General features: G+C 42.1%; 1 protein-coding gene across 1 annotated transcript in view; it reads right to left on the reverse strand.

Moving 5' to 3' along the window:
* The window catches only part of SLC15A2 (solute carrier family 15 member 2), a 429,960-nt gene that overhangs the window by 188,256 nt on the left and 223,937 nt on the right, over positions 1-17,767 (reverse strand). Inside the window, exon 13 of the mRNA XM_069224674.1 lies at positions 7,087-7,119. Coding sequence (XP_069080775.1) covers positions 7,087-7,119 — 33 coding nt within the window. The remainder of the gene's footprint in view (positions 1-7,086; positions 7,120-17,767) is intronic.

Consider the following 17,767-nt stretch of genomic DNA (forward strand, 5'->3'; position numbering starts at 1 on the left):
ATGTAAGAAAAACGGCATTTAAAACAATATGTTTAAGAATTTTCAAGGTCATCAGGGCCATACTCTCCGTAGAATAGAGTTGACTCTATCAGGGAGCCCCCTGAAAGTCCGGGGCCCTGTGTCACAGCCCACTTTGCCCATGCCTTGAAACATCTCTGCTACAATGTCAACATTTTGGCTATGCTCCATTGGACGCATAAGAAGATAAATCCTCACTCACACAGTGTAGCTTGCTTCTTCAAATCATCCCCCATTGACCACTGGGTAACATGCTAATAAGTGGTAGTCTGAATTTCTTTTTCTGGTATTGTCTATATAGGACTTACCAAGAGTGACTAGGGGCCAGATGGAGCATAGATATGGTTTTGTGACTTGCAAATTGCGAGTCGGAGCGACTCGCCATTTGCGACTCGCAAAACCATATGCAGAATGGTGTCCATGACACCATCTGCGAATCGCAAGGGGGTCGCAAAGACCCACCTCATTAATATAATGAGATGGGAGACAGCAGACCACCATGTCTGTGACTGCTTTTTTAATAAAGCAGTTTTTTTTGTATTGCAGCCCATTTTCCTTAAAAGAAAACTAGTTGCAATACAAACGAAAAAATGAAACCATTTGGTTTCATTTTTTCAGAGTAGACAGTGGTGCATTGGACCACTGCCTGTTCTGAAAAAATATTTTTGGCGACATTCACAAAGGGGAAGGGATCCCATGGGGACCCCCTCCCTTTTGCGAATGAGTTAGCACTCACTTCACATGGGTGTTAACTGTGAATTGCTTTGCGACCGCGTTCGCGGTCACAAAGCAATTCTGCATTGCGGTGAGAATCGCAAATAGGAAGGGAACACTCCTTCCTATTTGCGAGTCGCATTCCCATTTTGCGAGTCGATACTGACTCGCAAAATGGGAATGTGCATCGCGATGCCCGTTTTGCATGGCGCAAACTGCGTATTTCACAGTTTGCACCATGCAAAACGGTTCCTACATCTAGCCCTAGGTTCTGTGACGATTCTGCCTCGATCTACCAGAAGACTACTCTAAAAGTGTGTGAGTGTGGACTATTATCTATTTACTGCCCCTCTCTACACAAGATTAAAGACCATTGACCCAGTTCACAAACTTTATTTAGTAGTATGTTTATTAGTATAACAGCAGAAATGCTCACACACTTCAAAATGCAGTTCAGAAACCCATGGTGGCGGTGTCCTCCATAGACGTATATCAATGACTTAGCAGTAAATGTAGGAGGGACAAGGGAGAGTGGCTGGAAAATGAAGAATACTTACTACATGAGAGAAGTTAGGGAAATTTTAAAGGGGGTGTTTAGAGAGGGACAGGCTACTCCATACACACACTCACAAACGAGTAAGCCAATTGCAATCCACAAACTGCACTTCTAATACTGCTACAGCCCTAAAGGTGAGAACACAGTGGTGGAAATGTACTCCAGCTCACCCTTGGAATAAGTCAAGCACCAGGCTTGGCCACTCACAGTTACTGCAGCAAAACTCCCATAGAAATAATACCCCTGGTGAACTGATATTAAATTAATACAATTATCTAGACTCATATAGCTAAGTGTAATATATATATATACATATGTATATTTTTTATTCACAGAAAAAACAAAGGCTACAGGGATGTTATAGTTATGAAAAAGAATTTAAAAAATCTTTAAAATTCACTGAAAAAAGCAAAGGTTACAGGGACATTATAGATAGGTTCTGAATTAACAAGCACATAATTATAGAAATGTATCTATTATAGTTACAGTTACTTCAAGTAACGATACTTTGTGCCCAAAGGTAGCAAAGCTCCCGTCAAGCAAAAGCAAACAGCTATCTCCCGAGGGTGGGCACCTTTGGAGGTAGGGAGCCAGCCTACATGGCCCCCATCCCCATTTTCTAAGTAAAGCCCTGGGGGGTGGTGGTGTCCGGGGCTCTAATGAGCCTGAGAGGGGGTTCTGCACGGCCCCTATCCAAATTCAAAAGAAAAGACTCGGGCGGTGGTGGTCTCTGGGGCTCTTCATAGCCTTAGGTCATGTGCGCCCCTCTTTCAACTTGTTATACTTTTGGCATGCCCCAGGACCCGTTCTTATTATTTAAAAAAAAATTCCCAGGATCCACGGATCCTCTGTGGTTTTGTGGGAAACATTTAAAAAAATGTTTTGGCCCTGGCTCAGTCCCTGGGGGACCCCCACACCAGGCCTAGGGGGCAGAGTATTCCTACCCTGACCCCTTTTCTTTATTTTTAAGGTTTTATTTTTAGATTCTGCTGAGTCCGAGTCCCAGTATGGCTGCCAACACTTCCTGGTTGAAGTGTTGTTAGCCAATCAGATATCAGCCCGTGGACTGTCAGATCCCAGAGGATCTGTGGCCCTAGATATCTATATATATATAGATATATATATATATATATATATATATATTTTTTTTTTTTTTTTTAACAGATTGTACTGGGCTTTAGACACAGCAAACTTCCACATTTGTTATCCTTCCCATTTGCCCCAGTAAACAGTTGGTCAACCCATCACAATTTCTAATAAGCTTACCCTCCCCCAATTAGTCACTTCCAATTGTATTCCTTTATATTATTATTCCACCAGGTCCTCGTCCACTCCTCATCATGATGTCCAGCATTGCTGTATTGTGGTGTCCCTCTCCATTTCCTAGCCTATGGGGAGGTAATATGTTTTAGATTGCTGTCTATGGGTTACACTTTTTCTACTGTATTGCAGTTGCAGGTGATCCTCTAGGCAAAGACTCAGGAGTTGCACGTTCTGGGCCTTTCAGGCTTTCGACCAATGCTTCCTAGGCCCTGGCCAACTCAAAGGATCCTATTCCCCGAACCACTTCTCTCATCAGCATGTGTCCCTTGCAGCTCACCCATTACTCAAGTTCTTGCTTCCATGCGGCTACTCTGGGTCCCCCAGGGGCTTTTCAGTGCCTGTTGTTTTCTCTTTTGGCCAGTAAAAAGTCTAGGTCTTAGAATTTACTGGTGACTTTATTTTTGGATGTGTGTGGGAACCAGTTAAGGAGACAATGTTCAGAGGAACATGGGACCTCTCTATTTACCCCTGCAGCAACAGTGCTAGTTATTTCTTCCCAATAGTTAGTCAGGTGGGGGCAATTCCCAGCATATGGAGGAACTCCGCCCCTACTTCTCCATAGTGAGGGCATGCTGCATCATTTGTATGACAGAACTTATTGATGCATCCTGGGGTGATGTATGCTCTATGAAGTGAATAATAATTAATCAAAGTAAATCTAGCATTCATGTACACACTTTGAATTATTTCTATTATAATCTCCAAGTCCCTCTCAGAACGAAGTTCGTCAAATTAAAGAAGCTCCTACATTTAAAACTGGCCCCCCATCCTAGTTGCTCCTGCTGTCGTCCAGTCGCCTAACCACCCCCCAGTGTCCACCATGTGGCAGCAAGGTCAGCATGGTTATTGGGAGGTTGGGGGAATATGGGACCCTAGTACTTGTCTTCTGAAGGCTCTTATTCCAACACTTCCTCATGACCTGAAACTCATATGTTTCTCCAGCTGTAGGATGTACCTTTTTCAGCAGTACTTCAATTAATTTGCTAAGTTCTGGGACGAAGCATACTACAGCGTGGCCCAGCATCTGGCTGCCCACTAACCACTGCATGATCCATTTGAGTTGTGCTTCATAGTATGTCTCATAATCCGGGACTGATAATCCTGCCTCTGCTGACAGGCGTTGTAATGTGACCATCGCCACCCTCCTGTGGCCTGCTCACCATATAAAATAAGTTACTAGGGAATCCAACTCCCAGATCAGCCCCCTGGGTATCCAAACTGGGAGTGTCATGAAGAAATATAATAATTTAGGAAGGGCTACCATCTTCAGCAGGGAAACTCGCCATGCAGCTGGCAGTGGAAGCATATTCCAGAAGTTTATATGTGCCTGTAGCGAGCTGATGACTAGTCCCACGTTCCCCTCGAGAAGGGCAGGTGTCGCATGGAAATACCTAACCCCTAAGTAGGGCAGGAAATGAGGTTCAATTGCAGAGACCCTAATCCTTCTGGTCGGTTGTGGTCCCCCTTCCTCTGCACATTCTCAATCTCTGCCAGTTTACTTTTAAACTTGATGGGGAGCCAAACTCTTCAAGCATTCTCTTGGCACCTGAGAGGTCCTCTCCCATGTTCCTTTGAAAGATCAATAGGTCATCCGCATAGAAGGCTATCCAGTGAAGAAGCACCCCAACTTGTATGCACCAATATCTAGTCCCTTCCCTAGCCAGATTAGCCAAATACTCCATTGCCAGGACAAAGAGCAGGGGTGACACAGGGCATTCCTGTCTTGAGCTCGTTCCACTCTATAGCTCTCAGAAATGGTTCGGCCTGTGTGGAACTGGCCTGTTGGATCTGTGTACAGCAAGCTAGGCCATTGCAAGAAGCCTCTCCCCAGTTGCATGCTTTGCATAACCCCATGTAGAAAGCACCATTCTAGGCTGTCGAAAGCCTTTTCTATGTTGACTACAAACACAGCCGCCTCTCTGCAATCAAACGTGTTAGCCTCGGGTAACATTAACAGGCGCCTTATGTTAATTACTATGTTCTGGCTCGGGATAAATCCCACCTCGTCATGGTGTATCAACTTAGTCATGAGCAGCAGGAGTCTGGTGGTCAATATTTTACTTAAAAATGTGTAGTCAATGCTAAGCATCGAATGCAGTCGATAGCCTCTACTTTCGTACACAGGTTTTCCAGGCTTCAGCAAGGGCAAAACTAGCGCCTTACATGTTGAGCTCAGGGGTTTCCTTGGCTGCTTTGAAGAGATCGGCTAATTTAGGGGCCTAGATATCTATATTTGTTTACCTTTAAAATTCTCCAAAACTACTGAATGGATTTACCCGCAAAACAAAAGGGCACTTTCTAGCCCAAGAGCTACCTTTCTGACAAATTGATGCAGTTCTGTCCAGAGGTTTGGGCTGTAGTCGTGTATAAAACATCCCTATGGAAGTTGCATAGGGAAAAAGCATTTTGGGACCCCACATTTGCTCGGCCCCGCTAGACAAGTCACATCAAAAATTTCAAGACAGCAGCTGAAGTGAGTGCAAGCTAGTTTTGAACGTTTTGTGAAGATTTTCAAATGGTGCCAAAGTTATTGGCAAAACAAAAAACGATATCCTTGTCGAAACTAGATCCTAACTATAACTATGTACTGGCGACTGAAAGTAGGTAATATATAAATATATATATGTATATCTTTTCTTCACTGAACTCAGTAGCCACTCTACATTAAATATACCTCGCCACTCTACCATGCATTGTGTTCTCATAAATGATGTGACTTTCGAAGTCATAAGTGCGCTGTAAATGCTATTATTATCATTTTATATGGTATAACTGATATAATATACAAGGATAGGCAAGTTATAGTTAATGATGTGGCTACTGAGTTCAATACACTGAATATAGAGGTGAGCGAGTTATAATAATTTAAAGTTTTGCATAAATTATAAATTAAAGTTATAAGTATAACTTCAGAAATTCTCATTTTTGTGCAGTGTATGTTTGATTTGTATACACAGAATAAAGTTGTAGTAATTTGAAGGTGATGCGTAAATTATAACTTTAAGTTATAAATATAGCTTTAGAATTTGTAATGCTTATGTAGTTCAAGTTTGGTTTCTATAGAACGAATAAATAAAGTTTCTTACATATTAATGTATATATACAGTTTAAATAAGCATTTATTTTTTTACTATTTTAAAATTTAATAATAAACTGAGTGACACTAAAGTTTACATTTAACTTCTATGTTTTTGGTAAAAATTAAAAAATAATTTATGTCAATTCAACACATACATTTTAACTAAATTTCACATATATTAAAAACAAAATCTTACTGTGAGTGGTTTTAAAAAAAAATTATTCTTTAGGAAATAACATTTATAAACTAAAAATATATATTTAGAACTCATCATTTAATACAGATTTAATATGATGAGTTGATGTACTATCACGTTTAATTGTATTAGTTCTAGTTTACTAATAAATACTTGTAATTATTTCCCATATAAGTGTTATAATAATATACATATATATATTTAAAGGATTAATAAACTTTAACTATTTTCCCTATAATTTCTCATTGGGAGACCTAAGCCTCAGTGGTAGAGACATCCACCTATGTGTGAAAAGTGAATAGCAGTAACTTTGCACTCATAAATCTTCTTGTTAGATGCTCCACCAGGGTGTGGATACATGTAAGTGTATAATCAGTTGTAACTCTACATTGGGGAATGGCAAATAGCTAACCAGTGTGTCTTACTCCTAGGGTGTAGTACATATAGATACATACTCTTTCTGTAATGTAATTCTGAGAAATATCAGGGCACTTGAATCAACTTAAGGCTGTGCAGGGGCATAAACTGTACACTCAGCTCAGGTTGCGCCAGAAAGCCGATTATGAATCAGCCCCTGACCTGCCAGAGCCTTTAACTTTAACAGGGTGTAGGTACTTACCTAGTTGCTACTGGCTTCAAGTCACAGAATAAATATATCATAAAATCAGGTTAAGTCTGCTTCTGTGATTTATAAATATGTTCAGCTTGAGATAAACGGCCCTGGATGCCCCCCACTTTGAGACGATCCGCTTAGTAAGAGGATTGTCTATTTCTGTGGTGTATATTCATGCACACGAATACATTTCTGAACGAAAAGCCTAAAACATATTGATACAAACAGGTCACTTATTGCATTAGGCAAATTTGATAATAATTAAAGCTACTATGATTATGCCACACTTACAACAATCTTGTAGACAGCACAGTGAGACGCTAAATATATATTTTGCCATGAAAAAATGCAGGGCAAATACTTACATTTTTTCTATACTTTCGCAAATAAGACATTGGGCTGCACCCAATGCCCTACCACTTATTCCACGTCAAATATATATTTAATATGACCCCTGAGTTTCTGATTGCACCAAGCCTGCTGTGCAGTAAAAAAAGCTCTGGGAATAGAGCTAAAGAAGGGCATCTCGACGAAACATACAACACGTAGAGCAATGCTATTCAGGATAGCCCGCTGCTTCATATTACCTGCATTTGGTCTGGTTTGATGACAAATCCTTTCTGAAACATAAACACAACATTTTTGTTAGTAAACTAGTTGCAGAAATTCCACTTCAGGACAGCTGTGGTCTGAAGTAGGTACCACTTAAAAAGATTGCTAATAAATTACATATATCAATATATATTTCTGGTATTTATTTCGGTTTTGTGTTATAGTTTTGTCACGGAAACCTTTTCCAGGTTTCACCTGTTCTTTCCCACCTTAACATTTCACACTGCAGCGCTTAAGGTGCTTACAACACTATGCGGCATCTCGAGTCACAGTTGCGCCGCCTTACTCAGAACACAGCCTTATAGCCAAAGCTCCTTCAGTCTAGCGCTTAATTTGTAAAAAAACACAAGTGCCAAGGCCCTCGTCAGGAGGCTACTGTAACTGGCACCACCTATTGGTCCTGCCAGCGCTGCCAATGACAGTCCCAACACACCTTCTATCACACTCCAATAAATTAAACAATTCAGACTATTCCAGGCCATGTAAAGCTATAAGAATGCCATGGAGAGAAAGTATTAGTAACTCTTAATATATATTGAATTAACAAACAACTGTTGTTGTGCTCATCTTTAAATTAAACGAATAGTGCCACTGTTTGCAAGTGTTGACTATTAAGTGCTGGTGGCGAGGACCGGAAAACACTGGCTCATTTTACACACTGCTCTAGTGCATCCCAAGAACCAGACCGCACAGAACCAGTAACCTAAATTCTGGAGCAGAACTCAACCCTGGAATGTAAAGAAGGCTGTAAGAAAAATAGGCGAGGAAGACTAGGACTTGGAGTAATGCAGGTAAATGGCAAGTAAGAGCAACATTACGTCTTCAGACATTGCACGTAACTATTACATTAGAATGGGTGAAGACTACAATATTAAAAAAGATGCTAATGTACATTTAATGAATGAGGTAATACCATAAAGAAAAATTCAATCAAAACCACACACTTCAACATTGCTTTGTGGAAGACCACTTCCTCTGCAGTTATGTTGAAAAGGGGCACCATAACACACCCAAACATCAAACAATATTCTGACTTGGGATCTGTGAAACATCCGGGGCCAGATTACATAGACTTTGCACAACTGCATTTGGAGACACCAAGAGGAACAAAACTACACTTTGCAAGGGTGCATCAGTGAGAAGGTGGTTTTCCACTGAGTGTTTGGTTGCAAATGTCTATGCAAACCACAGTTTTCATGTAGATTATTATTTTGTTATAATTAGCAGTAGTATATAATATTGAACAGCTTTTTTAATAAAGAGAGTTAGCCATATTTTTGCATTAAATACCTAGATTATAATATTAGCTGTGAAAAAGCTCCTTACTTCACACTAATTTATTTATTTATTTGACCATATCCAAAGTGTACCTAGACGAGTTGGAATGAGGGAACTTTATATTACAACATAGGTAAAAACAAATGTGGATTACAAGATGAGGAGACGTAGAACACACTTTGAGGAGCATAGATTTAGTCAGAGTTCATGTTTGCAATACGAGCTCATCGAGTTTGTGTAGATTTAGCTTAGTGAGGTTCTGGACAGGTGAGCCTCGAGCTGTTAATGCAAGACTGGGAGTGGGATCAGGTTTCTGAAGGGGGGAGACGGAAAGTCCCAGTCTGCTCTGGCTGCTCCAGAGAATAATAGTTTCTTAATTTAGACATTCTGGAGGGGTTTTCTGTCCTTTGAGACCCTTTGAGATGATGAGGTAGATCAGCTACACAGAGAGGGGTGATTGTACGAATGACTTTATGCATGAGAAAGCAAATGTTGAACATGATTGTGGCTGTGATGGGTAGCGAGTTGAGGATTTTAAGTATTGGAGTAATGTGGTCATATTTACGTACAGAGTAAACCAGTCTTGCAACCAATTGTAAGACAGAGTTGAGCGGTAGAGGTTTGTGGAACTCAGCTAAAATGTCATTTCCTAATTTGATCCTCGAGACAACTAAAGGCTCAAACAGCATTGTTCAGATGATTGGGGGATGAGGTGTCCGATTTCTGTCAGAGTATTTAGGTGGAAGCTGGTGGATTGGACCATATTTTGGATGTAATGGATTAATGTGAGGTTTAAAACCGGGATAAAACCTTGTGATATGGCTGATGAAACTAGTAATGGTGAAAAAGCCTCTAATTTTAAACATTCCAAACGTTACAGTCCCGTTTGCTCTTGATGGATGTGGAAAAGAGAACACATTCTGTTTCTGGGGTAATACAAGAAAGTTCTCTCGCTCCAGGTTTCTAACTGGGAGAGGTACTGTTATAATTGGGAGAGGTATTATCTTAGGGTACAGATATTTTCAGTTGGAACGGATTTTATGTATAGTTGTGACTGTAATTATAATTGCAAAATTTCTCAAGACCGATGTTACTAGTGTCTGGTCTGAACTACTAATAATCAAATGTTCCTGGTACTAGGTTGTATAGTGTGTACAACTTTTTTTTACCATAAATTGTAGGAAGCACACTAAATATTTCCGAGATCTTCTTTGGTTTACATCAATAAAACTGTCCCTTGTGTCAAAGGTATGTGATTGTTTTTTAGAATTCAATTTTTCTAAAGGTTGGGGAACTTGACCTTTGAGGAACAGACTCTTTTGAGGTATCTTTGAGACAACCATTCTGCATATTGACTAATTGTTTTGTGGTTTTGTATTCGTCAGAAATATTGTATATTACATTTAAACAATCAATTTAAATGTTAGATGTTTTCACATCAGATACTATCTAAGATACTAGTCTCCTGTATAGACAGAGATGGGCATGAACCAGGATAACCTGTGATTATTTTAAATAAGATCCATTTAGTTTCACTGCATGTAAATAGATGTGATCTTAAAAATGTGTCCTGTATTCAGCTCTCATTAACCTGCACTGGATATCTGTGTTTGAAGATCTTGATTGGTATCAGGGAGTCATTATGAGTTTGGTGGATGGAAAAGGCTGTCTGCCAAATTCCTGCTGTCAGGTTGCTGGAAACGTTTTTTCCACCCGCTGGACCAGCAGGGAACAGCCCACAACATTGACGCTGGCTCATAACTGAGCCAGTGGCAATGCTGCATTGTATAGGGTGCACCAACACCTGTTGTGCTGTTCCCAGTATGCAATGCAGACAGTAAACAGCGTGACCCAGCTGGCCATGGGGGTCCCTGCACTGCCCATGCCAAGTGCATGGGCAGTGCAGGGCCTCCCCAGGGCCTCCTGCACCCCGTCTCACCAGCCTTTACATGGCAGTTCTACTGCCATGTAAAAGCTGGCGGAGAGGGGGGTCGTAAAACCCCACGGCGGCGCTGCTTGCAGCGCTGCCCTGGAGGATGAGGATGGCCAGCACCGTCAGTCCCTTTGTTGGAGGAAAACTGATAGTGCTGGTGGTCCAAACATGGCGCAACATTCGTAATGCGGTAGTCAGATTGCTACTGCGACCCTGGCGGTCTCAAGCCCGCCAGGGTTATAACGACCCCCTCAGTCTCTCCCAGATTCATGGGATTCATAATTATTTCAAATGCAGCTGGTAACAACATCCGCAATCTACTTCTGTGTTGTTCTGAAATCTCCAAAGGCCAGTCATAGGAATTTTTTTTCTTTAGCTAATTCCTTCCTCTTGTGCCTTCCACTGGTCTCATAAGGCCCTGTGGTCTCTTCCAGTGAGGTGCTCTACACAGGGCAGAGTGGTGTGATTGACTAAAGCAGGAAGAAGAGTACTACAACTCCAAGGATTTATACTGCCTTCCTCTGGCTCCATAAGGCCCTGTGGTCTCTCGCAGCACAGGATGCTACACAGTGCAGTGTGGTGTGATTGACTGAAACAGGAGCGAGTGGACTACAACCCCAGGATTCCTATTGCCTTCCTCTGTCCTCTTAAGGAGCCCTGGTCTCCTGCAGAGAGGGATGCTACACCGTGCAGAGTGGTGAGTTTGACTGAAGCAGAAGGGAGGGCACTACAATCTCTTGTCCCTGCCATTAAGGTACCTTGTGGCTGTTTTGTTTGCCTGTTTTTGAAATCCACCTCCCATACTTAGTTCTTAACAACCATATGCCTGTTCTGCTTTGGTTAGTTATCATCATCTATCCAATTGCTAAGATGGGAAAGAAAAAACTATTGAAAGTCAATTACTATCCACTCCTCCAATTAAATATACATCTATTAAATGTATGTTGGAAATGGCCATTGAGGTTATTAGCACTGAAATTACACTAACAGAGAGGAGGCTCTTGCTGAATATGGGTATGGTTTCTTCTGCATTTTCGAACAAGGTAATCTCAGGAAACTCTCCCAGCAAGGGCTCAGCTAGCAGCCTAAATACTACCAAGCCATTTTTCGATACTGCAGAGCCTGTAATTAATCTACTTTGGTACCCTGTGAAACTGTTAGTTCCCCTCTCAGTTACTAGGAAAACAAAGCGAGGCACTTGCAGCAAACAAAAAGTCTCACCCAATAAGATAATTCAGGCAAGTCAAACACTGATCACAGGGCCATCTCCCATCAGTAATGTAGCTCCTTTTTCTTCACTTCCTTTGGCAGGGACTGCAGGGATTTAAAAAATGGACCAACTCTGTATTGACCGTGTTATGAAAATTTGCTGTGATAAACTAAAGAACCTTTTCTAAGCTGAACTTTCCCATCTCATTGAGTGGTTTAAAGCCATTAAATACAAATTGTGTTACCACCAAGGCAATCTAGACAATTAGAGACCAACATATCGGGGGCAAATTGCCATTAATCTGCCACCTTGCCTCTGCAAAGCAGCTCTTCAACATCACCCACACTAGGAGTGCCCGAAGGGTCTCATTCTAACTATCCAAATGCTAGCCTTCCAGCCCCACTGTCAGAGGGTAACACCACTTCTGGGTAGTGCCCTCTCCCATTTGAAAAGAATAGACAGAACCGGAGTGAAAGTGGTCTCCCTACTAACTTGTGCATGGAGGAGCAACCTTGAAGCATGTCACGCTTACCTTTAAATCAGCCTAAAATAAACCTTTCTCTAGCTGTGTGGCCTTACTTGGCTATTCGTATTGTAGTCCCCTATTTTTGCAGGGGCAGGTGGAGACTAATGATGAGTTTAGCAATAATGTTTTTGAGTGGCTTGTATGCCACAGAGGTTTCCCTCTTTGCTAATGATATTTTGCTGACTCGCAGAGCTGGATGGATTGTGCCTGGCCCATTCATTTCAGGGGGGACTGTGTTATTGTTAATTTCAGATTGCCACTTTTAGTGCAAAGGTTTTTGGTTGGGCCCCTTAGCAGCACTGTGGCAGAGGGAAATATAGCCCTGGTTCTGCAAGGCTATTTGAATGACCTTGCATCTTGTTTCAGCAGCCCCGATACCCCCATTTGGCCAACATATTTACAAAGAAATATGTGAGCACTGAGGTTGGTCCCTTTTCCAATGATTCACAGTCATCTGGGTTGGAGCTTGACACTCATCCTAGCATGGGGGATCAGGTTCCTTTATCTCTCTCGAATTGCTTTAATGTTCTTTCTACTATGGACTGGCTTGAGATGGTATCCAAGATTGTAACCAAGTTCTCTCCCCTACATTTTTTAAAACTGCCAATCGTGTGGATAATAGGGTTCTTGCAAAGGGCTTCTAGAATGTAAGTATGAGGGGCTTTATTACATTGCTAAGCTCGAATACTGCTGGTTTAAAAAACAAGATTATTAAAGTTTGGTTAAAGCCAGTTGCTAAATTTCTTTTTGCTGCAATGCAGGAAACGTGGGAAACTACTTATCCCTGATGCCCTGGCTTTGCCTGTTATTCTTGCCCCACTATCCCTTCCACAAATGGCAGAGCTAATGGTGGTCTATCTGTACGGGTTAACCTTAATTTGAAAGTGGAAGTTTCAGTCTTAGACACTGAAAGTTCGGCCATTATTGCCTTGCTAATTAAGGATAAATCAAGCGCTTTTTATTTATATCTAATGATTTTTTATAATAATAATGATTTCTTAAATCCTGTATGAACCGTTTATTTGCCCTCCTTGCTGATTTGAAGCCCATACGACCTAGGCATATATCACAGCCTAACTACCTCTCTGTGGGGATGTTAATGCCAAGCTGGTGACCAACTATAAGGCACAAGGCACTGACAATTCTGCACCCTGTGGGCAAAACCTGACAGTAGAGGGGAGGAGTTGGGTAGTGTTAGACTTTTCATCCTTGGCGTTGTCTCCCTTAAATTTTTGCCTCTGTTTCCCAGGTTGTTGATGTGTGCAGGAGTCTGTTTTTGGTGTTTTAGTTACTCTAGGCACTTTACCACTGCTAACCAGTGCTAAAGTGCAAGTGCTCCTATACAAAATGTATATGTAATTGGTTCATCCATGATTGGCATATTTGAGTTACTAGTAAGTCCCTAGTACAGTGCATTAGAGGTGCCCGGGCCTGTAAATCAAATGCTACTTGTGGGCCTGCAGCACTGGTTGTGCCACCCACATAAGTAGCTCTGTAATCATGTGTCAGACCTGCCACTGCAGTGTCTGTGTGTGCAGTTTTAAACTGTAAATTCAACTTTGCAAGTGTACCCACTTGCCAGGCCTAACCCTTCCCTTTTCTTACATGTAAGGCACCCCTAAGGTAGGCCCTAGGGAGCCCCAAGGGCAGGATATAGTGTATGGTTAAGATATGACATATAGTAATGTGTTTTATATGTCCTGACAGTGAAATATTGCTAAATTCGTTTTTCACTGTTGTGAGGCATGTCCCTCTCATAGGTTAACATGGATATGATTAAAGTGTAGATTCCCTTTGGGAGCGGATGGATGTGGAGTTTGGGGTCTCTGAGCTCACAATTTAAAAATACATCTTTTAGTAAAGTTGATTTTAAGATTGTGTGTTTGAAAATGCAACTTTTAGAAAGTGAGCATTTTCTTGCTCAAACCATTTCTGTGACTCTGCCTGTTTGTGGATTCCCTGTCTGGGTCAGTTTGACAGTTGGGCTGGTTGCATCTCTCACTAGACAGTAACACAAAGGGAGCTGGGGTGTAGACTGCATATCCTGATGAGCCATCTGTGCTAGGAGGAAGGGGAGGAGTGGTCACTTACACCTGAAAGGGCTGTGCCTGCCCTCACACAATGCAGTCTCCAACCCCCTGGTGAGTATCTCGGGTCTGGGCTGGGCAAGGCAGGATTTCGCAATCAAGAGAGACTTTGCTTTGAAGTATGCCTACTTCAAAGGAGAAAATGGGTATAAGAAGGGCACCCAAAACCACAGACTTTAAAACACTTTTGGAAACCAAGAGGAACCTCTGCCTGGAGAAGAGCTGAAGAGCTGAGGAAGAAGAGCTGCCCTGCCTGTGACTGTGCTTTCTAGAGCCCTCCTGCAGTTGCTGCTTCTGCCTGTGCTAGAGGACAAAGACTGGACTTTGTGTTGCGTTACTTCTTTTGAAGATCTCCAAGGGCTTGATATAGAGCTTACCTCCTGTTGATTGAAGTCTCAAGGACAGCAAAGACTTCTCTCTGTCAGCATCTGGAGTCTCTGGAGAGACTCCAACTCTGCCAAGTGGTGCCCATCCAGTTCCTGGGACCCTGAAAGGAGAAGTTGGCAGCCCAAGAGTGAGAAATTCATGCACCAACCGCCGTGCGGGGAAAAGATCGGTGCAACTCCGATCTGTAGCTGAAAAATCAACACACTGCCGGCTTCACGGCTGAAAATCGATGCTCGCCTGCAACGCGACCCAACGATTGATGCCCGGGGCTGAAAAAACGACACACAGCATCGCTGACGGAGGCTGGTGAGATCGCAACCCGTGCTGCTTGGTTTTCAGATCATCTTGCGGCTAGATTTCCGACGCAAACACGGGTGGGCGTGTAAAAACGATGCAAGGCCTGCCGGGACCCGAGAGTGCTGACCGGATTGACGTATCGCTATCCTGCGGAGAGAAGAAACGACACGCGCCGACCCGACAAAAGGAGAACCAATGCAAGGTCTCGCTCGGGCTTGAAATCGACACATCGCCAGCCCTTTTTGATGCACACTCGCCCGAGCAGGGTTATTTTTGACGCGCCCAAGGTACATTTTCACCCTAACAGCGTTAGTGTGTGTTTAAAACTGTATGAAGACTCTTTTTGCTTTTTAATTGATAACTTGACTTGTGTATTGTGGATGTTTGTCATTTTGGTCCTGTTTTATTTAGATAAATATTTCCCATTTTTCTAAACCTGTATTGTGTCATGTCATTTTGTAGTGTTTTCATTAAGTTACTGTGTGTGTTGGTACAAATTCTTTACACCTAGCACTCTGAAGTTAAGCCTACTGCTCGTGCCAAGCTACCAAGGGGGTGAGCGGGGGTTAGCTGAGGGTGATTCTCTTTTACCATGACTCGAGTGAGGGTCCTTGCTTGGACAGGGGGTAACCTGACTGCAAATCAAAGACCCCATTTCTAACAGGTAGATATCTTGCTGAATATGATCTTGTTGACCTTATTTGATTGTTTAGCACAGATGTGCATTATTGCATTATTGTCCTGTTTTAGAGGGCATGGTCGGCCTTGGTCATAGATCACATTTTCTCAACAAGAAACCTCTCATCTTGGTTCTCGTATGGTGCTGTTTTAGCAACAGGATGTTGGGGAACAATACTGCTCTGTATGCTGTGGGACAATTCCCAGTGTATAAAACTAATTTACCTAAGCCATCAATTCCTATCACCCAGCATACCTGTGATGGATTAAGGCTTGTGTGGCACTTGAAAGACCCAGGGGCTACACTTGCCACGTTGCTGAAGTCTCACCTTGTAATATTTTTGCATTGTTTATCTGATGAACGGGAGGACAATATGTTAGCCCACTTTGGAACTTTAAATCTGAGAATTAGAAAGCTTTTCCTACAGCTGAAAAGTCATGGGCAGGCAAACCCTCATTGGTTAGTTAGCCTTGCTCTTTAGCCAATGATAGGCTAAGGAAGGCCTTCTCTATAACCATGAAAGACCCCATTGCGGTGCATGAAGCTAATAGGATCTAAAAAGAATACCCTGCGGACAAGGAAGAAGGCTTTGAACCGTAGGGATTGGGAGCTCCTGGAAAGCGCATTGTTCACTAAGAACAATATTTTGAGACACGGTTAACAGGATTAAACAATGTGAAACTCCACCAAATCACCACTTGAACTGCAATATCCCGGGCTCAGATTGAGCTACACACTTTAGAGCTATTTACCACATGAAGGAAGATGAGAACTTGAGGGAGCAGTTAAAGGTCAAACTACCTCATTCACATACAATATTTTTACCCTTCAGGAAGTCATCCATGCTATTAGGCAAAGCCCAAGTGGTAAAATGTCGGGACTGGATGGTGTTCCAGTGGACCTTATTAAGTGTAACACAGATCTTTGGGGACGCTTGTTAACTAATGCTTTTAATAATTCCTTATGTAACAAGGTCCCAAATTCCTGGACCCTTTTTACAATAGTCCCTAACTTTAAAAAAGGGGACAGTAAGGTTTCCAAATGCTACCATCATATTTTTCTTATAGATAGTACAGACAAGATCATTTTACGGGTGATACTTAACTGTTTAATGGATTAAAATCTTGGGGAAATCTTAACAGCATTCTGTGTCCCTTTTAATTTGAGTTTCACCAGGGGATAGGTACAGTGGAACAGTGCCTAAATCTAAATTTGACCATAGGAAGTATACCATTGCTAAGCACTGTCCGCTGTATGCGGCCTTTATGGACTTGTCAACAGCATTCAACGCTATTAATAGAACCAAACTTTAGTTGATGCTGTTAGATCTAGGGGTTTGATGTGGCACTAGCAAACTTTTGCATATTCTCCACGAGGACCTGGAAGTGAAGGTTTGCTTCGGCCTAATAGGAGAACTGTCTGATACTATTCCCTAAACCAAAGGGGGGAGCCTTGGAGGATTTCTGGCTCGACTACTTTTTATTATCTATAAAAATAATTTGTGTCCCCCTTTGTTTAAAACCACTAGAGACATCCCAATGGTTTCTCAGGTTTCTGTGCTAGTGTTGCTCTACGCAGACAATGTGGTACTTTTGGCAAGGACCGCATGGACTTTACCCATGTTGGTTGAATCGTTTATATCTTTCAAGAGCTAGCTGGACATGGTCACAAATTATGGGAAACTGTGCATTATGGCTTGTGGACCAGCCAAGAAAAACATGCCCAAATTAATGATGAGGGGGCTTCCACTTGGTAGTGTCACCGATTTTAACTAATTGTGGGTTGTTCTTAATAGGGCTGGTTCTTAGCAGCCGCAGATCAGTTGCTCATGCATGAAGCTCAGCAGATTGTCTGGAGCTTTATTTGCCTGAGGCCACTGGCAAGGGGACAGTTTCTTCTTTCTTGAATATTTATAAAGCTCAGTGTGTCCGGAGAGTTATATGGTGCTGGGATTGGAGGATATCACAATGTTATTACCTTACAAATTGAGGAAAATGCCATTTGCAGGCAGCTCCTGCATCTGCCCCACATGAGCTCCCATTTTATTATTCACTCAGATCTTAACCTCCAGCATATATAAGGCAAATCTCCTCTTTTTCTTTGCTCCATGTGTAGGCCAATACTGAGGCCAGTCAGAGACAATATCTTAGTCTGCCTTAAATTGGATAATTAGCTCCCAATCTCTTTGTTGGCTTTCTTACAAAAAGATTTTAATGCATTCAGCCTACTTGACATATTTGACGCACCTTTCACTCTAAA

This window comes from Pleurodeles waltl, chromosome 3_1, assembly GCF_031143425.1.
Source record: "Pleurodeles waltl isolate 20211129_DDA chromosome 3_1, aPleWal1.hap1.20221129, whole genome shotgun sequence".
NCBI lineage: Eukaryota > Metazoa > Chordata > Amphibia > Caudata > Salamandridae > Pleurodeles > Pleurodeles waltl.